The sequence below is a fragment of the Malaclemys terrapin genome, chromosome 14 (genome assembly GCF_027887155.1).
Source record: "Malaclemys terrapin pileata isolate rMalTer1 chromosome 14, rMalTer1.hap1, whole genome shotgun sequence".
Classification (NCBI taxonomy): Eukaryota; Metazoa; Chordata; order Testudines; family Emydidae; genus Malaclemys; species Malaclemys terrapin.
This window is the reverse complement of record NC_071518.1, coordinates 39,570,168-39,596,153: the sequence shown is the minus strand read 5'-3', so window position 1 is coordinate 39,596,153 and position 25,986 is coordinate 39,570,168. Positions and strand designations below refer to the sequence as shown.

General features: G+C 50.6%; 2 protein-coding genes across 4 annotated transcripts in view; one reads left to right on the top strand and one right to left on the bottom strand.

Moving 5' to 3' along the window:
* TSNAXIP1 (translin associated factor X interacting protein 1) overlaps positions 1-3,228 on the top strand; it is a 52,129-nt gene extending 48,901 nt beyond the window's left edge. For all 3 annotated transcript variants that reach the window (XM_054049433.1, XM_054049435.1, XM_054049436.1), the window contains one exon: positions 1,369-3,228. In XM_054049433.1, the coding sequence (XP_053905408.1) occupies positions 1,369-1,624 (256 nt within the window). In that variant the 3' untranslated portion in view covers positions 1,625-3,228. The remainder of the gene's footprint in view (positions 1-1,368) is intronic.
* A 1,338-nt stretch (positions 3,229-4,566) lies between these two features.
* Positions 4,567-25,986, bottom strand: part of CENPT (centromere protein T) — a 35,652-nt gene continuing 14,232 nt past the window's right edge. The window contains exons 8-14 of the mRNA XM_054048947.1: positions 23,318-23,782; positions 20,707-20,934; positions 16,776-16,982; positions 14,196-14,292; positions 7,464-7,628; positions 6,756-6,860; positions 4,567-5,024 (exon numbers count right to left, since the gene is read on the bottom strand). Coding sequence (XP_053904922.1) covers positions 4,901-5,024; positions 6,756-6,860; positions 7,464-7,628; positions 14,196-14,292; positions 16,776-16,982; positions 20,707-20,934; positions 23,318-23,782 — 1,391 coding nt within the window. The 3' untranslated portion in view covers positions 4,567-4,900. The remainder of the gene's footprint in view (positions 5,025-6,755; positions 6,861-7,463; positions 7,629-14,195; positions 14,293-16,775; positions 16,983-20,706; positions 20,935-23,317; positions 23,783-25,986) is intronic.

Below are 25,986 nucleotides of genomic sequence, written 5' to 3'. Positions count from 1 at the left end.
TTCCTCTGCTGTCAGCAAGGAACTGTGAAATCAGCAGGCAAAGCATCGCATCCCATCCCATCCCTCTCTAGTGCTGCTCTCCGTAGAGGTTAACAATCGACTACTGCTGTCAGTTACTCAGCTGAAGTGGCAGAGATCTGGGCCATGGCTCTAAAGGTTCCAACCCTGCTGATGACCCACATGGTGTCAATATGTCGACACATGGTGGGATTTCTTTGCTTTTTGTAGTACCTAGAAATTACACAAACGCCATTGGAAGGCCGTTATTAAGGTTGCAAAGTCAAGCAAGCACTCAAGAGTTAGGCAATGTCAGAATTAAAGGTACCGTGCAACCTTCATTCAATACCCGCTTCTGCATCTACATATGATACAGACTCATTACATGATCACATGCTGTTTTCTCCCCGTGACCTTGCTTGATTCAGTGCAGAGGATGGACCTGCTCTGGGGACGAATCAGGGCTATGTAGTAAAAGAGGCTGTTGGCTATGGGACCCCAGGTTCGTTTGTTGCAGAAGCTGGCAGGTGTGCAGTGAATGAGGCAGGGGACTGCAGGAAGAGACAGGATGGGCTCCTGGTGAAGGCAGTTGAATGTTGCCCTGGAGAACTGAAGTCCAGCCCTGTCTCTGCCACAGAGGAGTTCCTGTGTGCTGCTGGGTCTGATTTCCAGAAGAGCTGAGCACGCCGATGTGACTGACATCGATGGGAGCTGTGTGCTGAACATAGCAAGTGCCATAGAAGGCCAAGTACTTGAAAAAGTAGGTCCTAAGTGTCTCAAATTGGGCACCTAAAATTAGTGGACATTTGACCTTCATCTCTGTGCCCCAGCTCCCCCTCTGCCAAGGGGGCGAATGCCACCCTCTCACCTCTCAGCTCGTTCTGAAAATCAGGGACTCTGAGGCTCTGCCACTGTAGAAATGAGCACCACCGAAATCCCATGAGAAAAGTAACGGCTGTGTCGTCGGAGCAGGGTTGAAGAGTGGCAGTCTGCACACCAGAGCAGGGGCCACACACACTGAACAATGGGGAGAAAACAAAATATTGAATAGCTGCTCATCCCCTGAGCACCGGCCGTCCTGTGCACAAAATGGAGACAGGACATAGCGTGAGCTAGGAGTAGTTATATATCACGCTGTAGCCACACAAGGTGGCTGGATTAAAGTTATGCAGTCAGCCATAATTCTGGCAATTCCTAATGTTTGAGAGCTTGACTTTGCCACACAGTAATACAGAACATAGGCTGCTGGAGTGGGCAGAGGGGGAATCCTTGGTCCCCAGGACATGGGCATAGATGCCCAATGCTGCATTCATCTACAAGGATTTCCTGGGTCAGATATCACAGTATTGTTTGGCTTGCTTTTGTACACAGGGAGGTGAAAGTGGATGAGCTGAAGACAGCCTTCTGTGCCATTGATCCTGCTATTGATGACCTCACGCTGGACGCCTACGTTTGCCTGGCATTCCAGGCCTCAAAAGAACAGTGGGATCAGACTGGCTCTCTGCCTGTGGACACAGTGGTTGAGAGGCTGCTGGCTGGAGACACAAAACGAATAGGCGCCCTTCCTGAAGAGATCTACACAAGCCGCTCCCTCTCAGAACGGGGAGAGGCAGGGGCCTACGCTTAGTTAAATGGCTCCTCTCACCCCTCATGTAGTCAGCAAAATACTTGTATCTAGCTTTACAAAAGGCTACTCATAAGGGGACTGCACTGAGTTTTTACAGGCTGACTGATCCTTAACACCAGAGAGGTTAGTTGGTTTGTATCAGCAGCAATGCAGCCAGTTCAAGCAGACAAGAGTTCCTGCAGCTCAGTGCCCCATGTAAAGCGTTTAATTTCAGCGCTCTCCGGGAGCAGGGGACACAGTCCCAGCAGAGGCAGCTCATCCCGCCAAAGCAAGCTGGAGGCCGGGGACTGCTGGGCTCTGGGGATGTCAATGTCAGTTTTCACAAACACGCCACTACTCGCTTCGGCACAGCTGCCGAGACCTGCAAGCCCTCCTTAAAGGCCATGGTGGGGTGCAGGTACTCAACCGGCTGGAAAACTAAAGAGCAAGATTGCTAAAGAAGGGCTTGGCTACATGGGGAGGTGATGCTGCTATAAGGGAGGGTGTGAATTTAAATGCTCCAGTAATACTGCTGTAACTCGGTAGGGACACTTATTCCAGTGGGAGAGTGCCTTTTTCAATTAGGTTCTGGCAATTTGGAAGTGGTTTAAGCTAAACCCAAAAAAGTCCCTCTCGTCCCAAATTAAGTGTCCCCCGGGGACTTACACCAGTCTAACTCTCACTGGAGAAGTGGCCCTGTGGACAAGCCCAAAGACTCCTGTCCCAGGGGTAAGGGCCACGGTGGTATTGGTAACTTTGCACAGCCATTCACTAATCCTTACCAGTGTTTGCCCACTCAGGGCTGTTCCTCTCAGAATTCCCTTAGCCTTCTGCTGCGATGGGCCCAGTGTCAGGGATGAGGGTCAGGAAGCAGCTCTAAGTTGCTAGGTGATGGCTGCCTAAACAAGCTCAGAGTCCCCCTGCCAGAATGTAAACATCTGGCCTGCTCCCTTCCCCAGATTGGATGGGAGGGATGGGGAAAGCTGAAAGGGCAGGAGAGCTCTAGCTGAGGTAACAAACACCACTTGGGTGCAAGCATGAAGCAGAATGTCAGCAAGAACAGCCCCAAAACATCTGGGGTGCAGAGGCCCCATAGCCCAGCTGGACTAGGGTAGTGGGTCTGCTGTATGCGTCTGCCAAGCTCTTACACCTGGAATACTGCATTGTGTCTGTGCACCTCCACACCAGGAAAAGTCTACACCGAGCAGGGAAAGCAACAAGACAGCATAGTGTAGCTCGAAACCAAACTACTGAAGTGGGTGCACAGACGTCTGGAAACCCCCTGACAGGAGAATAATGGGGAGTGCGGTGTGAGCGGGTGGAATTCAGTGACTATCCAGGAGCATTTCACTGAATTGTAATCAGTCTCTACCAGCTGTGGTGTGAGCGCCTAGTACTGGCCTAGGGAAGACATGGGGGCACACCTGGTCCAGAGCAGTCCGACATTAACACCCCATGCAGTGCAATGGACGAGATCTGTTCATATTCATTTGTAATGTTAATAATTAGGTTTAAAATAGCTTCTGGATATTTCGAATGCAGATTTCCTCTCTCCTCTTCTCTCCAATTACCATCGGATAACTTTAAAGGTCATTCTGTGCCTAAAATCTGGAGTTTATTTAACCTTCAGGACATTGACAGAGCAACAGAGATTCTTGGTTGGGACTTAGCCCTGGCTCACCCTCTCCCCATGGGACGAGACCCGTTCCTCATCCCACATGCCAGTGCCATAAGCCCCTGCTTGTCCAGGAACCTGCAAGAGTTGGGCTGGCTGCGGAAGAGCCCACACACTGAGCGAGGAGCCAGGGGCAGCAGTCCTAAGGCCTGGTGACTACTCAGGTGCAACATCTCTAGCTACTAATGGTCTTGGGAAATGAAGGTTCTGCTTGTGTTTAGGAGAAGCTGGAAACACCAATTACTCAGTGCTGTAGATCAGCGTTTTTCAAAGTGGGGGTCGTGACCCAGTACTGGGTCGCTCTAGTCAGCGCCGCCGACCGGGACGTTAAAAGTCCTGTCGCAGTGCTGCCCAGGTACCTGTTCCAACACTACCCCGCGCCCCAGAAGCAGCCAGTCAGGCTTCTATGCAGGGGGGCCACGGGGCTCTGCGCGCTGCCCCCACCCCGAGCACCGGCTCTGCACTCCCATTGGCCGGGGGTGGAGGTGCGGAGCCTGCAGGTGAAAGCCACGCGGAGCCACTTGCGCGCCTCCGCTTAGGAGCTGGACCTGCTGCTGGCTGCTTCAGTCGCAGCGCAGTCCGTGGTGCCAGGCCGGGCGGGAAGCCTGCCTTAGCACCCCTGCTGCGCCACTGACCAGGAGCTGTAGAGGTAAGTCCACACTCCAATCCCCTGCACTAGCCCTGAGCCTCCCCCAAACCCGGAACCCCTTCCTGCACCCAAACCCCTCATCCTCAGCCCCACCCCAGAGCCTGCACCCCCAGGCAAGCCCTGACCCCTTCCCGCACCCCAACACCCATCCCTCCCCAAACCGAGTCCCCTCCTGCACCCCAAACACCTCATCCCTGGCCCCAGCCCAGAGCCCTGACCCCCTCCCGCATCCCAACTCCCTGCCCCAGCCCTGAGCCCCCCCAAACCCAGAGCCCCTCTTGCACCCCAAACCCCTGGCCCCAGCCAAGAGCCCTAACCCCCTCCCTGCACCCCAACCCCCTGCCCCAGCCCTGAGCCCCTTCCACACCCCAAAACCCTCATCCCCAGTTCTGTTGGGTTGCGGGCATCAACAATTATCTTCAACTGGGTCCCCAGGAAAAAAGTTTGAAAACCACTGCTCTAGATGGATACCCCAGTGTATCTGCCAAGAGATCTGCTTGTCAGTACAGCAAGGGTTCAAGATCAAATTAAGATTCCACCTAAAACACCTTCTTATAGCAGCCAGCCAGTTCCTATGAAGAGCAGGAGCACAGCGAAGGGGTGACCACGTAAGGGACTAGCAGTTCCTTGGAACACACAGCTGCAGAACACCCACCTTTTATTGACATTTACACATTCGGAGACAAAGCAACTCATCTGCACGGGCGTGTGGTGTGGACACAGCACAGGGAGCCGGAGGGCTCCACTCTTCATTTAGGAGATCCAGTGAGCGTCAGTGACAGGAGGCAGAACTCAGAGGGTCAATTCAAGAGAATAACCTCCGCTGGCTATTCAACACCCTTAGGCCTGACTCAGGTTTCTAATGGACAACCGCCACTGGGAATCAGACAGGTACCGCGAAGCAGCTTAAAGCCAGTCTCTGCTGCGGTGTGAAGTTCCCATGCACCTGAGGCACGCCGCAGGCAGCACACATCTATTTGTGAGGGATCACTTTATTTCCACTCATGGCAACTGGAATCAGTAGCTTCCTATGCTCCAGAGGAAGGTGGCGCTCTATCAGCACATGTAGAGGCATCTTGTCTGTCACCAGCCCTTGTCTTCAATTGGAGAGGAGAGGGGAAAGAGAAAAAACAGTGTGGTCCATTTAATAAGACTGTTTCTACCCTGACAAGATTTGTACCCAAAACCCCTTGGGGCTTTGCTCAAAGAGGACATTTTACACTGTTACTATCGGAAATACAGTTAGCACCACACAGGCGCTGTGGTAAGGCCAGACACGGTCACACTTCCACCCAGCATGGGTGTGTCCCAGCGAGCAGAGTTCTTACCCAACCTGCTCTGTACATGCTCAGAAATACTTGGGAGTATCAGATCTACTAGCTAGTGTGACCAACAGGCTATGCGAGGAAGGCTGTTTACAGAACTGGCCTGGGCACAGTGTCCTACTTGTAGAGGGCAGCAAGTGGCTGTCAATTCCCCCAGTCCAGGGGAGGGGGATGAAATTTTGTTCTCTCAGTTATGAGCCCAGAACAATTCCTGAACTGGAGCTGAGGTGGTGTACATCAGACATCAAACTATTCTGAAATGCAAACACAGGACTCCACATGCAGAGTTCCCACCACTGGCCAGGGACACCTGATGGGCCCTCAGCCAGTTCACACTAATTCTAGCACACTTCTCAGCCAGGGGGACAGGAATGTCTGATCTAGGAGTCTGATCGATAAGCTCGGAAGAACCAATGTTAGTCCCATTTTAGACACAAATGCAACTGTAGCCGTGAATGAACTGGAATGGAGTGAGCATGGGGCTTTTCAAAGAGACAAAGGGACAATGATTTGGGTGGCTTCAGAGCTACCCCAGCTTTTTAGCTAGACAACAGCTTCAGAACATAGGAAGGGTTTGTCAAGGTTCTCCTAGGCTTTGGGCATGGCAAGGACATTGCCAACAGCTTCAGCAGCCAGTGAATGCTCAAACTGTCAACAGCCAGCAAGCGTGCTCCTTGGCCCAGTATTCACAGGCTGTGAGGATTAAAGTGAATCGCCAAGCAGCAGTCATTGGCGGGGGGCTGTCTGAGCCGCAGGAAAGCAGCGATTTTAGCCATTTCCCAAAGAGATGTCAAACACCCTTGTCAAGAAGCTACAGAACTGTGCAAACCTGAAGAACAAACTGAGCGCTTCACAAATTCTACTCAGGCAGCTTCTGAGCGGAGCAATAGACGGTATGTAACTGTTATTTTAACATGAGCCACCACCGAAGCGCTGTGTTAGGAACAGAGACACGACAAGGCTGAGTGTTGCAATCCTTGGCTAGATACAATGGATGTAGCTTCTTCCTTTTCTGCAGGGCCTGGGCTTGCAGGGGCAGAATCTGGACACTCCATGGATACCAATATTTACAGAGAACATGGATATTACAAGTGAACTGCCCTCAATTCGGACTTAACTTTGAGGATCCCAGGCAGTGTCAGATGCAGGGAACACTGGAAACTCTCCTCCAGCTCCAGAAGGCGTTACAGCCAGGAGCATATACCAAGGGATGCCACAGGGGACTAAAAGCAGGAGAGGGGATCAGCACCTTGCTGGTCAAAGGGTTAGATCAGCGTTCAAGCCTGTTGGGAACTAGTTTCTAGTCTGACAACGGGCTCCCACCCCAGCCTGGGGCTCCAAGATGCCAGTTGTGGTTGTATCCTCTTCACCCACCCTCTCTCCCTAACCACTTGTCCGTGAGAGACGCTTCACCCCTTGGGAGCTTTTGAAATGCTCCCACCAGCAAACTTATTTGCACTTCTCTTTCATGTGAGCAACATAATAGAACAAACTCCACCCTACCTTCTCATGAGGAGCTCCAGGTCAGCTTCCTCCACAGTCTTCCTCCTAGCATGCATGGTGTAAGCCTCCAAGTCGTTACTGAGCTGCCTGAAGTACACCTCCACGCTAGAGAGGAGAGGAGAGGAGAGGAGAGGAGAGGAGAGAAGTCAGTCGGCAAAGCAGGGCTATCTCCGCTGCAACTAATCCCAGCACAGGTCACTGCCTTCCAGGAGCAGAGAGGTGTGACGGGCCCACTCCGAGGACAGTCAGAAAGCTCCGGAGCTGTGGGGATTGGTAGATGGTAGACTGTACCGCTGCACTGAGTTAGAACAGCTCTCCTGGGTGTTGTGCACCACCAAAGCCCTGCCCTTCACCACACTCACGGACATGTTCCACAGCCAGGTTCCTGCCAGCCCCTCCGCACCACTACTAGCAGGAAAGACACCCCAGTAACACAAATATGGCTGCTTTGCAGGGAGACCTCAGGCCCCAAACCAAAGGCTCCTGCCCAGCAGCATGGGGTGCTGAGCCCTGCACCAGCCCCAAGAGCGCTTATGGACAGGCCGGGTCTGTGTGGAGAATGTAGTTTGCCCCCCCCCCCCCCCCCCCCTCTGCATGGCAGCCCCTTCCCTGCCACGCCTTCCTCTACTTAGTTGGAAAGGGCTACAGGACAGCAGGTCTGTGGGCAGGTACCGGGGGCTGGGAGGAGAGGAGTTTGCTGCCACTCACCACTTCTCAACAACCTTAAATGCATCTCTGGCCACTGGCACTTTCACATAATGGCTAAAGATCTTCTTCACCAAGCTGCTGGGTAGTGCAGGCTCTCGCTTTCTCCTGGGAGCCATCGCTGTTCTCTTTGCAGCCTGTTGAGCCCGGGGAGGCTTTGGGGGAAACCTGCCAGGGAATCAGAAAGCACTAAGCAAACCAAACATGCAGGCAGAGTGGGTAGAGGAGCAGTGAGAGCACAAAGAGTTCTGGCAGAGGACACACCTGGACATAAAGAAGGGCAGGTCTAGGCACAGTTCTCTCTGCTCCCTCGGCACGCTGGAAGAGCCAGAGAACTCGCCCCCTTGCGAGACTCTCCTGCGGTATTACAGCACCTTTGGGAGAGTCACTGCTAGGGCCAGGATTTCAGGGCTGGGTATGTTCATCCGTGGGGCTGGTTTGCAGGCACAGTCAGCAGAACTATGCAATGGGGGGGGGGAGGGGACTACAAATGTGGAGAAACTGTTCTGGGGCCAAGTCACCATTTGTGCCTCCAATTCCACAGCAGCGTGTGAAGCTGGGAGCTCCGTAGGCCAGCTCTGCAGACTCAGATGAGAGCCTCTCAGGGTTCACTCAGCCACATTTCTGCCAATTGACAAAAGTTAACAGGTGGGGGTGGATGGAGGAAGCAGGAAGACCAAGACCCAAAGGGAATCCTAGATCTTACACGATTGCCTTTGGAGTAGTTTGATCATCTTCAGTAATGACAAACGGGGCATTTTTCTCCTAGATATTCCACCCCCAGCACAGTTCATAAGATGCTTATTTTAAGTATCGTGATGCTCTTACACTGAGACATTGTCCTGTACCGCTCTGCAGAAGGAGCCTCAACTGCAACCTTCCACCGTGGAACAGACGCCCCAATCCAAGTGTGTGTTATTAAAACTACCACCTAACTCTTTTACTGCCCTTCTCACCTGTAGAGCCCAAAGCACGTTACAGAGTTAGCCGGTATCATTGCTCCCGTTTTACAGAGGGGAAAAGGAGACATCGAGGGGGGAAGTGAGTGGCCAGGGTCACCCAGCAGTGACAGAGCAGAGGGTAGAATCCAGGACTATGGAGTCTCAGTCCAGTCTCCCAGAGACCCTGCACACAATATCTCTATCTGCCTCGCCCTTCCTCCCATCTGCATGTTCTCTGGTCAGAGCTCTAGCAGGACTGTGCAAAAGGAGACTATAGGCAGCTAGAAACAGATCAGCCCCGAGATGAATGAAGTATGTGCAGCTGCTGGAGTAGGAGGATGGAAAAGGGATGCCTTGGTTCTATCGTATGTGATCTTGGCAAGTTACTGCCCCTCTGTGCCTCAGTATACCCATCTGTCAAATGGGGATATGGATGCCTGACTCGTGGGGGAGGTCAGGGCTTGAAATGCTTTGGGATTCCCTTTGACCACTACCACATGCGCTCATCTATGTGGGCATGAATTATACTTGCCAGGTCTGACCCTGAGCAGATCAACAGTGACTACTGGGCTCTGGAAGTGAAGTTGATGGAGTCAGGGGGACAGGCAATATTTTTGTCCATCCCCTCAGTTGAGGGTAAGGGCCCAGGTAGGGACACGTGCATCCTGGAGATGAATGCATGGCTGCACAGATGGTGTAGATGGGAGGGCTTTGGCTACCTTGACCATGGAATGCTGTTTCGGGAAGGACTGCTGGGAAGAGTTGGGGTCCACCTGACCAAGAAGGAGAAGAGCATCTTTGGAAACCAACTGCCAGCCTAGTGGGGAGGGCTTTGAACTAGGATCCAAGGGGCAGGTACGTATAAAAAAAGGCAACCTTAACAGAGGGCTAGATGTAGGGGAGGGAATGGAAAATTACAATGGTGTCAGAGGGGAAACATTGAGGGAATCTGCCTAACATCTTAGAGATCTGTACACAAGCTAAGTTATGACTTAATTGGCATCACTAACTTGGGATAAATCTCATGACTGGAATATTGGTCTAGAGGGGTAAAGCTTGTTCAGGAACGAGAGGCAGGGAAAAAAGGGCAGAGGTGTTGCATTATACATCAAGAATATAGACACTTGTTCTGAGGTCCAGAAGGAGGTGAGAAGCAGACCAGCTGAAAGCCTCTGGTGGCAATAAAGGTGGGGGGGGGGGGGGGGGGAAGAGGGAAAATGGAGTGACATCACAATAGGGGTCTACTACAGACCAGCAAATCAGGAGGAAGAAATGGATGAAGTATTTCTAAAACAAACAGAAATATGCAAAACATAAGACCTGGTAGTAATGGGGGACTTTAACTTCCCAGACATCTGCTAGAAAAGTAATATAACAAAACACAAGTTCTTGGAATGTATTGGGGACAACTTGTTTCAGAAGGTGGAGGAAGTAACCAGGGGACAGCCCTTTCAGACGTGATTCTGACCAAGAGAGGAACTGGTTGCAAATCTGAAGGTGGAAGGCAGTTTGAGTGAAAATGACCGTGCAGGGCTAGGCTTATGATCAAAATGATCAATTTCATGATTCTAAAGAAAGGAAGGAGTGAGAGCAGCAGGGTAAGGACAATGGACTTCAAAAAAGCAGATTTCAGCAAACTCAGAGACCTGGTAGATAAGGTCCCTTGGGAACAAAATCTAAGGGGAAAGACCAGGGGAGCTGGCAGTTTCTCAAAGAGACTATATTAAAGGCACAACAAACTATCCCAGGGGTCGGCAACCTTTCAGAAGCGATGTGCCGATCTTCATTTAGTCACTCTAATTCAAGGGTCAGCAACCTATGGTACGTGTGCCAAACAGGGCATGCGAGCAGATTCTGAGTGGCACGGTGCCTGCTGGTGAGAGGAGGGGGCAGAGGGGCCGGAATGCACCACGTTGTGCGAAGAAGTGGGAGGGGGGAAGCTTGGCTGCCGCAGGATCAAGCTTCTGCCTCCTGCCCCTGCAGGGAAGAGCGGTGGGGGGTGGGGGTCCCAGCCCCCCCAGCCCCCCCCGCCCCCCCGCTCTCCCCTGCGGGGGCAGGAGGCAGAAGCTTGGTCCTGCGGCAGCCAAGCTTCCCCCCTCCCACTTCTTCGCACAACGTGGTGCGTTCCAGCCCCTCCTCCTCCCAGAGGAGCAGAGCCTGCGCTCCTGCTCCGTAGAGGAGGCAGAGAGAGGTAGGGACGGGCCTGGGGGAAGGGGGTGGAACAGGGCATATCCCTTCCAGCCCCCTGCCATGAGCCGCTCAGGGCAGCGGGCTGGGAGCACCCCCACGAGCCGAGCACCCCAGCCTTCTGCCCTGCACCCCCACCCACCCCTCTGCCCTGAACCCCCCCACCCCAACACACACCCACCCCTCTGCCCTGAACCCCCCCACACCCCTCTGCCCTGCACCTCCACACCCCCCAGCCCTCTGCCCTGACCTCGAGTCCCTCCCCCCAACACCCAGCCTTGTGCCCTGCACCTCCACACACACCCCAGCCCTCTGCCCTGACCTCGAGTCCCTCCCCCCAACACCCAGCCTTCTGCCCTGCACCTCCACACACACCCCAGCCCTCTGCCCTGACCTCGAGTCCCCCCCCACACCCAGCCCTCTGCCCTGAACCCCCCACCCAGCGGGCTGAGCAGGCTGGCAGCGTGAGATCAGCATTTTAATTTAATTTGAAATGAAGCTTCTTAAACATTTTGAAAACCTTGTTTACTTTACATACAACAACAGTTTAGTTATATAATATAGACTTAGAGAGAGTCCCCTTCTAAAAAACGTTAACATGTATTACCGGCACGTGAAACCTTAAATTAAAGTGAATAAATGAAGACTCGGCCCACCACTTCTGAAAGGTTGCCGACCTCTGCTCTAATTTAAGGTTTTGTGTGCCAGTAATACTTTTAACGTTTTTAGAAGGTCTCTATAAGTCTATAATATAGAACTAAACTATTGTTGTATGTAAAGTAAATAAGGTTTTTTAAATGTTTAAGAAGCTTCATTTAAAATTAAATTAAAATGCAGAGCCCCCCGGACTGGTGGCCAGAGCCCGGGCAGTGTGAGTGCCACTGAAAATGAGCTCGCGTGCCGCCTTCGGCACTCGTGCCATAGGTTGCCTACCCTTGAACTATCTTGATGTGAAGGAAAGAAGAAGAATAGTAAGAGGCCAATATGGCTCCAACAGGAGCTCTTTAATGACCTGAAAATCAAAAAGGAATCCCACAATAAGTGGAAACATGGACAAGTTGCTATGGTGGAGTACAAAGAATAGCACAAGCCTGTGGGGACAAAATCAGAAAGGCCAAGGCATAAAATGAGTCACACCTAGCAAGAGACATGGAAGGCTGTAAGAAACGGTTATTTAAATAAATTAGGAGCAAAAGAAAAACAAAAGAAAGCATAGGTCCTCCTCTTGGCGGGCATGTGTCGTCTTGAGAAAAGAACACTGAGGGGGACCCAATAACAGTCTTCAATGCTATTTAGGGCTGTTATAAAGAGGACAGTGATCAATTGATCCACGGAAGGTAGGACAAAGAGTAATCTGTAGTAAGGGAGAGTTGGGGAAAGCTTTAACTCTCAGGGGAGTTAAACTCTGCAATAGGCTTCCCAGGGAGGTTGTGGAATCCCAACACTGGAGGTTTTTAAGAACAGATTGGACAAAACTGTCAGGGACGGTCTAGGTTTACTTGGTCCTGCCTCAGTGTAAGGGGCTGGACATGATGACCTCTCGAGGTCCTTTCCAGTCCTACATGTCTATGATTCTGTGAAAGGCACTTTGCCCCCAATCCTGCAGATCATGGCCCTCCCAGTTCAGAGCAGCGTCCAGCACGAGCATAGGTGCTGACTTTTGGTTTTGCTGGTGGGTGCCCTCCCGAGACCCCACCCCACCCCACTCCGCCCCCTCCTACGGCCCCACCCCCGCTCTGCCCTCCTCCCACTCCGCCCCTTCCCCCGTCTGCCCACCGCTCGCTCCTCTCCACCCCCTCCTCCAAGCATCTCTGCCAGTTTTGGCGTGAGGTTGTTCACATTAGAGAGACAGGGTGGGGGAGGTCATCTCTTCTATTGGACCAGCGTCTGCTGGTGAGACACACGCTTCTGAGCTTTCACAGAACTCTTCTGCAGGAAGAAGAACTCTGAAAGCTCCAAAGCTTGTCTCTCTCTCGCACCAACAAAAGTTGCTCCAATAAAAGCTATGACCTCACCCACCGTGTCTCTCACTTCCTGGGAACAACAGGGCTACAACACAGCGTACACAAATGCAGGATCCACATGAACAGCACAGAGTGACCATCACCCCAGGGCACTATTATGAGGATTCATCTTAGCATAACATCATCACACCAAGGAAGTAGCACCAGCACACTGAGATAAATACAGCCACGTGCGCATGCCAAAAATTCACAGTACAAGCCCACTGGGATCCACACAGCAGGAGAGTAGTGTCAGTGTAGTGGGGATACACTCAGGGACCGAGTCCAAGGGTTCAGCTAAACACAAGGGCACCTGCAAACAGCTGTACTAACAGCAGAATCGACACTGACCCAGTAGGAGGAGTTGCACGTCAGGGCACTAATTCCCAACTCCAGTGCAAGGCAATATGGGATCCAGGCACCAGATCTTTCCCCAGGAGAGTGGGATGGAATGATAGAAGTTACAGGGGGAAAAGCCCTCTGTGATCATCCTGGCTCAGTCCATCTCCCTGCCAATTCAGGGATGATCCTTACTGCATTTTTGTCCAGTCTCCTTTTCAAAGTCCCAAGCCTTGGGGTTTCTAGCTGTGACACTCTACCAGGGGTTCTCAGACTGGGGGATGGGACCCCTCAGGGGGTCATGAGGTCATTACATGGGGGGTCGCGAGCCCTCAACCTCCACCCCAAACCCCGCTTTGCCTCCAGCATTTATAATGGTGTTAAATATATAAAAAGTGTTTTTAATTTATTGGGGGGGGTCGCACTCAGAGGCTGGCTATGTGAGAAAGGGGTCACCAGGACAAACGTTTGAGAGCCACTGCTCTATACCACGGGGATTGGCATGCTGTGCTCTGTAAGCCCCCTATTCATCATCTGTATATATTCTTTATAGTTCATATAAAGCCGGCCAGGTAAGGTATCATGGGAAAGGTTCTGAGTTGCTGAAACCCGCTGTTCTGTCGAAATATGTATATCATTAAAGTGTATGAAATTAAGAGATTGTGCTGTATGGTATTACTGAAATATGCTGCAAATTTGGGAGTAGCCCAGAAGGAAACTCCCCAGACACAACAAGGCACTTGACCAAATGGCTGGGTGGATGTTACACAACCATCACCAGCCATTGTGCAGCAAGTGAATGGCAATTAGCAATTCAATGACCATCACCAGAGAATTACTCAACCCTGGGACTCAGTAATGCCCCCCTCCCCCCAACATGATGCTTGGACTTGTGTTTTCCAGAGCACATGGACTAAACAGGAGATAGTTCCAGCCCAGGTTGTACCCCAGGAGTCACACACTAGCCCTTCCCTTGGGAGACGATTCCAGCCACATCCCAAGGCAGAGATTGAACTGCTAGGAAATTTCCCCTGATAGCTTGAGCTTCCCTGTCCCCTCCCGCCCCCCTGCTGCCCTTTCCCTTTCCTCTTCCCCACTGCCTCTTCCCTTCCACCCCTCCCACCCGGGAAGAGGCAGTCACCCAGATGCCAGGGAGGGGGACCAAGCGCATTGCATGGACATGTGGCCACTGTCTCCAAGAGGCGGGGGGGGGGGGGGGGAATCAGGGGCAGCCTGACTACTGTGGAGTGTGGGTTCACACTTACTTGGAAGCAGCAGTTTTCAGGGTGCGTGGGGTTGACAGCAAGGGAGATGGTCTATACGCTTTAGCACGGACGAATGCAGGTGTCTTCATGGACAGCTCTGAGGAGAGAGAGCACGAGATACTTAAGCCCTGGATTTGAGAGGTTTGGAGTTCCTGCTGCAAATGCTCCCATAAAGGGGTGGGGATGCCACATTTTCCACAGTACAGACCACACTGTAAGTGTCTTGTAGCCTCTTTTCCTCTCAGTAGGGATGAGAAGAGTCCTCAGCAACTACAGCCGTGGTTCCATGCCGAGTCTCCTGGATTGCAGCTGCTTTTAGGGCGATAAGGCTTCTCTCCTTTCTGAGAGATATCCATCAGTTTCCTCTTGCTTTCTCTCTCCCCGTGTGCCTGGCCAACTCTGAACACCTAAACTCGTATTCCAGGGCCGTGGAGAGAGGCGATTCCACAGGATATGGAGCTGGCTCCGCTACACTCAGTTCCCAAGGAGGTGCCCAACAGCCCAGAACTATTCCAGTTCCTCTGTGTTAAACCCCGCCCTTCTCCCTGCACCAGGGACAAGCCTCGGAGTAAGTTCCTTCCCTTCCACTGGAAGGGGCAGAGTCTAGCAGCATCACCCACATCCACAGAAAGGGCCGGCCAGCTGAAGCCCAGGTCATAGAAGGGCGATAGAAGTGGGAGTGAGACACCAAACCAGGATTCTGGAGGGCTGCGAGCCTGCCTCTATCAGAAGGGGCAGCAGCCACCAGGTGAGTTTCATCTGGGGCAGACCCTCTCATCTACCCTCTTCAGCTTCATTCTTGAACCTTCCATCTGCTTCTCCCCCACAAGTGGGAGCAGGAAGGAAAAAGCAAGTTAAGTGGAGAAATGAGGCAATGACTCCATGACTTCCTGTCTAAGGAGGGAATGGGGGAGTGGGTGGGACTCCTTGCTTCCTGGTTTCCTCTGCAGTCTGGGGAAAGCCTGAAGTTGTAGGATCAACGTGGTATTAGTTTAACCTAGTGATGGTTACAAACAGCTAGAATACTACAGTCTGTTGCAGAAAATGGGTGCTACTGTCACAGGCCTTGAGCAGTAGTCATCTACTGAAGGGGAAAAACTACTGAGCACCCCATACACTGAATGCAATGCTAAGAGTCCCTCTGAGAATGGAGCAGTGCCACAGACTGGCATGGGTCCCTCGGGTCAGCCCTTTCTGAGCAGGCAATCCTATGCGTTTGGGGGGGTGGGGTGCCGTACCTGGGGTGGCAAACTGCAGCACTCCGCTAGGCTCTTCAGAGTGTCTTCAGGTGATTAGGAGGGTGATGCTTGGCTTTGATCTCTTTGTCCGACTTCTCTCCCTGCCTTTATCCAATGTTACACCCCTCTCCTCCCCCCGTACCTGTTCTCCCCTTGCGAACAGCATTCTAAAGAGCTGGCCCAATCAGCACTCCAGACAGAGCCACCCAAAGGGCCAGTGCACTTGGTAGCATGGTGAAGTACATCCACAACATTTCTTTTGACACTAGTGGCAACCCATTGGCCCCTCTGCACAACATGCGCTAGCGTGGGCATTCTGGTACAGCCAGACTGACGTCTCTACACTGCTTCAGCTGCCAGTGACGAGAGCCGAGATCGGGGAGGGTTTTTTTTAGGATGCCTTCCCACAAATCCCCCACTCCATGGTGCACCCCATTCTGGGAGATTTTTGTACCAGTCAAGCAGGACACTGAAGCTTGTCTCAGGCAGAGACTTGTTGGGTGGAGAACCCAGCACTCTGAACTACGTCTTCAACAAGAAAGCAGCCAGGAGTGCTCCTGAGAGACTGAGGAACCGTCCGTGCTGTCTGAAGAGGAGAGTCCTGAGGCAGATGCTCCTCTTGCTGTGTGTAATGCAGAATCAAGAGTGATAACGTCAGGTCACCATCTCTGTCCATATAGTCTTGGACTGGCTCAGCCCTTTCAATAACCCCAACCACTTTGATCTCTGTGGAGCCTGCCCTGACATTACAGCACCAGTCTACCTATATGTGAGTTTCAGTCTCTGTACACAGGAGAATTTTCATAGCTTTGTGCAAGTTGGCTACTGCCCCAAATTCTTGCTCCCTGGCTCACCCAGGGTGATGGATGTTAGAAGCATTTCATTTTTGACTAGCACATGTAACTGGATGGAGCTGGACCAAAAGTATATGTCCTGAGCGACCTACAGCTAAGACTATCAGGGATAGATTTTTTAGGCCTTAGACAAGAACCCAGGGATTTGGCAACTCAAAGCACTGGTTCATCTGACACCAAATAACTCTACCCTAAAGAATAAGTGATGTTACTAGGAGGAGACAGGCCAATGATCAGGACTGAGCCTTTAACAAGTCCTTAGGTTTAGACTATTGGAGACAGCAATAGCACTGAAATATTCCCTTTTCATTCAAGAGAAATCACAGTAAGAATATTCTTCAGCAGCGAGATCTAGCTGGACATTATTCTACTGTGGAATCTAGTGGACAACATGGGTGGTATTATTACCAAAACCCTTCCACCGCCTATCGCCAGGCCCCAAGGGCAGCCCCTCCAACTGACTCCTACCACCATGAGTGCGTTCTTACCTTCACTCTCAGGCTCCTCAGTTTCGGCTTCCTCCTCAGTCATCTCCTCTTCCTCGGAGTCCCCCACCTCTCCTCCTACAGCTCCACCATCCAGCTCAGCTTCTCGTTCGACAGCTTCCTTCATCAATTTCCTTCCAGATTGCGCCGGATACTGAGCAGCCATGGCGCTCGAGCTGCGGGTTCTAGCACTTCTGGGGCTCTCGACAACTAGGTAAGGGATAATGAACAAGCTTTGCTCTAACAGGCCTTTCAGCCAAGGCTTGTCCTCACACGCATTAAGCCTCAGCCCCCATTTGAGACAGACAAATAGTCCCCAGGAACATGTCTGTCTTTAGTGTGGAAAGCGCTGTGTAAGCCGATAGTGCTGGTTTTTAATAATTTAGTTGCTAGGTAAACTGAGGCACCGAGTTTAAGTTACTTGGCCAAGGTTAGACGGTTGGAAGTAGAACTAGTTCACTGCCCTAACTAGTTCACAACGCTACTGAAAATTTAGTCATCATAGTCCACTGGGCTTCCTCTCCATTGAATTCTGAAGGAAGAGGGGCGACATTTTGCTCTGCCTAGCTTTCTGAAGGGCACAGAACAGCCCTTGCCAATATGGAGAAGTAGAAATAAAACTAGAGGTTTTAGTTCAGATTGGCATTTGAGCCACCTATCAATGTCCGCCTCACTTACTAGGGCTATTCTGACACCAGCAGGACAGCTGCAGCAAGAGGGCAGAGAGAATCTCAGTGTTGATTTCTAGATCAGTTCCCAGCCTGTTTCAATACCTCACATCAGAAGAGCTGTTTGCAACTAGGGAAAGGCTGGTCCCATGTTCATTCCAGTTCAGATGTTAAAGCATCCTAAAGCATGAGAGAAGCAGGTTTACGTCTCTTACTTCTGATGCCCATAATGCTGGTGTTAAGGGTTATTTTAGGAAGGGTATCTGGAATGCCAATGGGAATTAAAGAGAATTATCAAATATACACCAGTTTGTGCATGGCAAAAAGTGATCAATCCTTATTGTGAACCTGAGCTGAGAGGAGCAGCTCTCTCCAAGCCTGACAGCTCCAAGTATTTCTTTAAACCTAAGTGAGGCTGAGATATTTCCTCCTTATCTGTTACTTGTGGAGATTTCAGTTCCCAAAGAGCAGCAACAAAAAGAACATTCACCACATCAGAACACCAAGTCAACAACCTTTACATGACCAGCTACAATCCAGTCAAAACAAATCGTTTATAACAGCAGGCTGGCCCAGAAAGCAAACTGCAAGAAATCCCACTTAGAATGGAAGTCAGGCCCTCTCATATCTAACCTGACTGATAACATAGCTTCTACGGATCAGACACACAGAAGTAACAAGCGTTTTTCCTCAGATGAACAGCAAGCAGCGAGACATAAGGGCATTTTCTCCAGGGGAAAAAAAAACAATCAAAACAGGACATACATCTGAGTGGGCTTTAGAAAGAAGTTGCTGCAATCAGTTTTCTGAAGCAAAGTAACTACTTAGGGAAGAACACACAGTATAGCTAAAAAGAATGGTCAATCGTGTTTAGAAATTTGTCAATGGAGAAAGCGCCTTTTATCTAATTTTGGAGCTCCTGCTGGGAAATATAATTAGAGGACAACACAATGTTGAGCCATTGGAATGCCTAGGAAAGCAAGGACTTTCCAAGGTTTTTTTCCTTACATTCCATCGCGTTCCGGGTTCAGTGCAACTCTGCACTCAAGATTTTAATCACACCACTCTTGTAATTAATTTCCATATTACCCTGCAGTTTCCCCCATATAATAATTAACAAACACTTGAGGGGAAGAAGGGTCTGTGGTTAAGGCACCAAACTGGGACTCGGGAGACAGGGGCTCTGGCACAAACTCCCTGGGTGACACTAGGCAAGTCATTCCATCTCTGTTTGGAGACCTTTGCGTTGTCCATCTACAGTGCAAGCTCTTCGAGGCAGGAACTCTCTCTTACTATGTATCTGTATGTACAGCAACAAGCACAAAAGAGCCCGATCTCAGCTTGGGCCTCTAGGCACTACTGAAATACAAACAATTAAACAATCCTGTGGCACAAGATGAAGCAGTGAGGCCCAAACCCAATACCTTGAAGTGCTTTGTCTGGTGGTGGACACTTCTCACCAAATGATCACTCTGTAGCGGACCTCTGAGTCCGCATTCTCAAAGGAAATCTACACAACACCTTCAATGACAAGCCTGGGAGCTTAAATTCATAACTTTGCTAGACACTAAAAATCATGGACTGAACAGACACACTAGATTTATGGCTTATTACAACAATCTATAACCCAGTAGCAGCCCCCCCAGCTGCCTTCCCCCAACTCCCTCTTTTCCTCCCTATGACTGGAGGGGTGTTATTGGGCCACTTCACCTTGAAATGTGTGTTAATTACTTATGCTACACAATCCCTTCCACTTTGTACTCAGCTGTGACACTGAGTCCGTTTCCCAGACCTGAAGAGGAGCTCTGTGTAAGCTTCTCTCTCTCACCAACAGAAGTTGGTCCAATAAAAGATACCAGCTCACCCACCTTCTCTCTCTATTATCCTAGGACCAACATGACCTACCATACTGCTACATAAAGGAAGAGAATGTAAGTTTAAAGGAACCACTGTGCGGAACACGGTCTGCAGGAGCTTGGTAGGCAGCAAATTCAGTGATATTGAACTAATAAGTTGGCTACCCAGAATGCCATCCCTGTTGTGCTCCCTACGTGTACACAGAACAGATCTCTGCCTAAAGCTAAATAAAGTGCTAGCTAACCTAAGAAGAGGCAAAGAAGAGACCTCAGCTCAAAACAAAGACTCTATATAAACAAGACAGACAGACACATCTGACCTGCGGTGGTGGGAGAGGGGTGTAGTTAGATGTTCACAATACATTACAAGCAGCTTTCCTGGACTCTTGGCACATTTGTGCATCACACCAGCACTAACAGCGGCAAACCCAGCCATCTTCCCAAAGCCAGGAAATAAAAACAGTCCTCCACCCCAATTATCAATCCCAGCCCTTTGGTGCACACTGCTCCTTTCCCAAAAGCCTGGGCAAAAAGATAGCGCATCTCTCTTGGAACCCCTATTTCAGACCAACAGGAGAGAAGGGTTCATTCTAGAGAACAGCCTGCCTGTTGCCCCTCTGGTTTATCAACGGCCTGTGCTGATCTCAAGTACGGCAGTGTAGCCCAGTGACAGAGCAGGTCTTTGGCCTGGAATCTTTTTTTTCATGTAGGGCTTTGTCGGTCAAAGCCAACACCTTAAGAACCACCCAGAAGTCCAACACACAGCCAATGCAAAACCCAGAGTGTTGGGTTATGTGCTTCCCACAGGACACGCCACGTAACATTCAGCTGCCACATTCTGTACCAGCTTCGGTTTCCAGGTATGTGCTTGCCAGAGGCACCCTGGGTGAAAATGGAGCGAGATGAAAACAAGAGAAGAGACCCCACAGGATGCCCCCAATCCATGGGATAACTGCAATTCTGCTGAATGGTTGTAAAAGGAGTGCCCAACACATAATCCTGGCCAGCTGGAGCGAAGTTAGATATCTGGGACACCCAAACAAAGGAAATGGGCTTGGCTGGAACATGGCTTGCCCAGGAAGGAAGTTATCCACCTCTCTCCGGGACTGTCTGTTCATATACATACAGTAGTTGTACAGACCTGCCAAGAGCAGGTGAATAGAAAACGTATTCCACTGTCAGTCACCGTGTGTGAAACAAGAACAGGCAAACGAGCATGGCAGCCAGCCTGACCCTCCCTTTAGAGAGCCTGACCAGCCATCCCTTGGAGGTTACTTGGAAGAGATTATCTCCAGAACCTGCTGGGGGACAAAGTCATGTTTTGCCAACCTAGACTCCTGCTGCCCACTGGTTTGCACCAGAGCAGTGCACTCAGTTGCCTTCTGTCACTGCCCTGAAAGCGCTTCTTACCCTCACCGGCGGCCCCTTCCTGCTCAGCACTGTCATCCTCCATTTCCTGCTCCACATCAGCCACCTCTTCGCTCTCCTCTGCGTCATCCAGCTTCTCAATTATATTGGCGACAGTTTCTCTCACTGATGGCCTGCTGGAGTTCACAGGCTGTAGAACAGGCAGGGTATCCAAACGTCTGCTCAGACTCCTGGAGGCAGCTGGCGGTGAGGAGCTTGGTCTGTCAGAAGCTAGACATTCATAGAGTTAGGTTAACACAGAAGCTCTGTCCCAAATGTATCTTTATAACATTTATTGTGGCACTTGTGCCAAGTATGAAACATATCCAGACGCCAAGGGAAGAGTTTGCATGAGTTGCCCTCACTTGACTCAGGACAGTTCAGAGTTCGCACTGTGCATTAGGAAGTGGGTTTGAAAGAGACCTTCACAGCTGGCTTTTCTCAGCCCCTGCTTCAGAGAGCCACCTGGTGCATTAGCAGCATTAGCTATATTCTAGCAGCAGCAGAACTAGACTGCATCATCAGCCTTTGATATTAATGGAACACAAACACCAGTGCCCTTAGGACGTGCTCCCTTTCTTCTCCTCCTCTCGTTCCCTTTGCTCAACCCAATCCTCACACATCTTTCCCTTAGATTCTCTCACACCTTCCTCTAGGCTGCCAGTTTGGCCCAAAGTTTCCTCCCTCTCTTCATTCATATCCGTCCCCCAAACTAATTTCTTCCCCCAAGCTCACGAGTGAGAACCCTCCAGAGTTGGAACATTATTGGCCTGTTTCTCCAGGATGCTGTGCTATAGGAAAATTGGAAGCTTCACAGGACAGGGAACTCTCTCCACAGCTGTTCGGTACAGCACCGTGTACTGGCTGTGCTTAAATACTGATCGAACCTCGAGGAAATGTCACATCTGGCCTCCTGACAAAAGTTGTAAGATAGGAAGTGAGTGTAAAAAATGCCAGGATAGTCCCAGGGCTCTGTCTTTTAATCACAATCCTGTGTGGTTTGCAGGAAGAGCTGTGCAAAGCTATTGACCATTTCAGATGGTGACCCTGATGCAGCAAGGCAGGAAGGTAAGCAGGAAAAGGATGCTGCTGGCCCCTCCTTAGCACTGCAACCCTGCCTCAAACTCTGTCAAGGCAGCAGGTGCACTCACAGACATGTCAGCCATCAGTGTTAGTTCCTGCCCAGAATGGAGTTCCTACTCAGCCTCCCATAAAGGCCAGGTGTTAAGCTGGCAGCTCTCTAGGCCCTTGACAGCTGGGATGATTTAGTTGGGGATTGGTCCTGCTTTGAGCAGGGGGTGGGACTAGATGACTTCCTGAGGTCCCTTCCAGCCCTGATATTCTATGATTCTATGAATGAAACTGTGCCCACCTGTAAATATCCCAGAGTCAGGGCCAGGTTTAAATAAACAATTCATAGAACGTGTAACTGGGATGAAAATGGAAGAGATCAGACCAGCACAATGAATGTCGCAAATCTAAGCGTGGACTTGAACAATGGTCTATGCTCAGACCAATTTCAAACTAGACCCTCGATACAGAGCTGGTCTAGAACAGGGCTTTCCTACCATGAACTAGAAACAAAAGCAGTAGATAAAATCCTGGATGGGGAAGACCCCTAACTTCCAGGTGAGGAGAGGAGAGAAGACTTTTTTCATACATTCATCAATTCCAAGGCCAGAAGGGATCATTGTGATCATCTACTCTGACCTTCTGTACAGCAGAGGCCATAGAACATCCCCCAAAATAATTCCTAGAGCAGATCTTTTAGAAAAACATCCAATCTTGTTTGTTCTCCTGTCCCAGGCCCAGCCTGTAGCCCCAGACACCCCTCCAACTCCAGCTTGCCCCCATAATTCTCCTTTGCTGTATTTTGGTGGGGAGACCCACTTGCCAGGGAGACCCCCAATTCCTGCACTCTTCTGGAGACTGGCCAGGGATAAAGATGGGGTCAAGCAGGGCATTGCTTTCTCGCCAAATGACAAGGGAGGAGGTCTTCCTCCCCCTGTGATGGGGGGGGGGGGGTGGGGAACCCCACAGCAGAAACAAAACTCACCAACCAGGGTTGGTCCTAAAGAAACTTCTGCTCAGTGGGGGCAGGGATCCCCTGGCAGTGCCTGCACAAGAAAGTGGGAGAAAAGCCCATGCCAGCAGTGGTCTCCCAATGGTGGGAGAACTTGGGCTAGGCAGGGAAGGGGAGGGGAGATGGTGACAACTAAGGGTTTGTCTACACAGCCAAGAAAAACCTGCAGCTGGCTTGGGTCAGCTGACTCAGCCTTGCAGGGCTTGGGCTCCGGGGCGGTTTCGTTGCTGTCTGACTGTCCCATCTCGCAGGGTCCTAGAGCCCAGGTTACAGCCCAAGCCAAAACGTCTACACAGCAATGAAACAGCCTCGCAGCCCAAGCCCCACGAGCCCAAGTTGGCTGGAACAGGCCGGCCCCGGCCATCTAGTTGTTGTGTAGACATAACAATGGGGAGGACAGGGGACTCTCTTCCCCTGGAGGGCTTTAGGCCACAGGGTGGGCCTGGCAAAGTGCCAGGCTCAGGTGTGACTAATGTATCCAGCAAGCTAGTTTGCAATGGCCGTTCTTTGATTATAGGGGAAGCAGCTTACACAGCAGGTCCCAGCTCAACTCTCTTTGGCTCCTACGGTGTTCAACGCCAGCCACCCGCTCTTCTGCTCCAGGAAGTTGCTCTGCATAACTGCTCCCTCGGGTACGTTCTCGCTGCTCTGAGCTCAGGCTCACGGCCCGTCCCCGAGACTCAGTGGTGATCTGGTCAGTGTGTTCAGGATCCCGGGCCAAGTCCTTCTTCTGAAGTCTCTGTGTCATGCCCTCCTCGGCATCCACGTCAGACAGCATGCCCTCCTCAGTAGCTGCATTAGAAGCCTTTCTCCCTTGCACTGGAATTTTTCCTTTCAAGAGCTTTTGTTCAGGAGCAGAAAACCCTGCTTGGCTTTGTTCACCGAGCTGCGGCTGAGCAAAGAGCTCCGTGTTGCTGAGGATGATTTCAGTATCACTCGTCCCCATGGTCATTCCAATCATGGATGTTGCTTGTGACTCCGCCAGATAATTTTGTGCTGGTTAGAAATTTTTAAAATAAGTTTAATCTGCGGAATCATTCAGGGCCCTAAGAAAGTAAAGACATTAGCAGGACATGCATACAGAGTCATTAACTCAAAACTCTTGCCCTGCCCTTGATGTCAATCCATAAGCCTTTATAGCAGTTTAATGCCAGTCACAAGGACATGTGCTTTCTACACCAACCCATAGCATTCTGGATAAGAACAGCAGAACAATGCAGACATCGCTCTCCAAACCCCAGGGCACCCAAAGAATTACTGGGAGACTTCATTCTGCCAGTAGCTACTGAAAAGTTCTCATGGAGTTCCCCATCTGCCGCGGGCCCATATGAACAGGTCCTTCATGCACTTGAATTGCTTAGGGCCAAGAGCAATTAGAGGACAGAAAGGAGACTTGCAAAACCAATCTGCAAGTAGAACAAATCAGATCAGAGTTATAACAATCTCTAGCCAAGAGAGGGGAAAATTGTTGGTTCCACCCTCATGGGGGCTTTGAGGACAACACAATGGATGTGCAGAGCTGTTGTGGCATTGCCAGAGACTTCAGTGCAGTAGTGGTTCCTATTGGGAACTCTGACCAGGAAGACATCCATTAAAGCAGAAATCCCCAGGGAGGGCCAGGAGGTAAAAAAGCCCAGTGAGAGAGAGATGTTTGGAAGGACAAGAGAATTCAATAGTAGCTCAACAAGGCATCTTCTGCAGAATGATACAAGTGTAGAGATCTGCTCAGTTCTGTTGTCAATAAAAGTCAGGCAGTCTCTGCATTCTGGGGTCTTTGCCAGGTCTGCATTCCTCAGTCTGTCCCGAGCCCTGGGTAACTGTCTGCTGTGGAACACTGGAGCTGCCCACTCATTTGATAGTACTAGCCATCAAGAGCACGTAACACCACTTTGCCAAGGACTGTGCTAGCTTCTGGGTGCCATTCAAGGTGTGGCTATTTATAAAGCTCTGAAATACTTTGGATTCTGGCCACCTCTTTCGTTCCACAAAAGCACACTAAGGCTATGTCTCCCATTGGAGTTGGAGGTGTGATTTCCTGCTCAAGTAGACATACTTGCGCTAGCTCAGCTAAAACTACTCGTATAGCCACAATAGTTTGGGCTGCGACAGCATGGGCTAGCCACCCCAACTACAAACCCACCTGGACCCCATAGGTACCTACATAGGGTGGCTATCCTATGCCACTGCCTGTGCTCCCACAGGTATACTGCTATTTCTAGTGTGCGAGCACAAGAAAACCTAATGCGAGTAACATCTACTCAAGCTGCAAATCACACCCCTAGCTTCAAATGTAGACAGCCTGTGGCGACTAGCATTTTATCAGATAGATCATGAAGGCAGCTGGGGCACCCTTCCCAACAATCCCTAGATTTGAACATTCCTGGGCTGGAGACAGGTCCTGCTCAGTGGAGAGCCCCCAAATTATGGGATTTCCTTCCTCCACTGGTCTGACAGAGCCAGAGCACCTGGAGCACAATGCAAGTGTTACACTCCCAGAGCAGGGATGGTTTTAAAACTGGAGTTGATTAAACTTAGGATCCCCAACACACATCACTTTCACAAGCCGCAGTGCTGCTGAGTCTGTCTAGAGCACACCTGGCTCTGACCTCTTTAACAGAGCCCCAGTTGGTACAGGGACGGGGTGCAGTGAAATAACTTGGGCGTTCCAGGCAGCTCATACAAAATTCACACTGACATTAAAATACTCTAACATATGCACGTATTACCTCATGAGTGCTGCACCAGACTCATGTATAATGACAACTGCCTGATTGCGGGGAGCCAGTTTAGTGATGAGCCTACTTGCAGAGTGTCCTTTTCTTTACTTGGGCTTTTTCAAATGATGTATATCCACCTAGTGAGATCTTTATTTTTTTATACCTTTATAGAAAAGGAACATTAGCCTTGTGCCCTTTTTCTGTTTCTTTTTGATGGAAGATGGAGAACTAATGGAACAACGATGTCCCAAGAGAGAAAGATTTTTACTCAAGACTGTTTAAAACTCTGGCTTTGTCAACACCTACTGAACTTCAATGACTAGTACACATTACGGAAAACAACATCTTTGCTACAGATTTGACATCCTAAAGGGTGGGCAGCTCCAGTACCAGAGCTCTGAGAGCCCTAAGAGTCCCTCTGACAAAGCTAGGGGAGGGGGTGAGCTGACAGTCCTGAAATTTCTAAAAGTAAAACACAAGCAG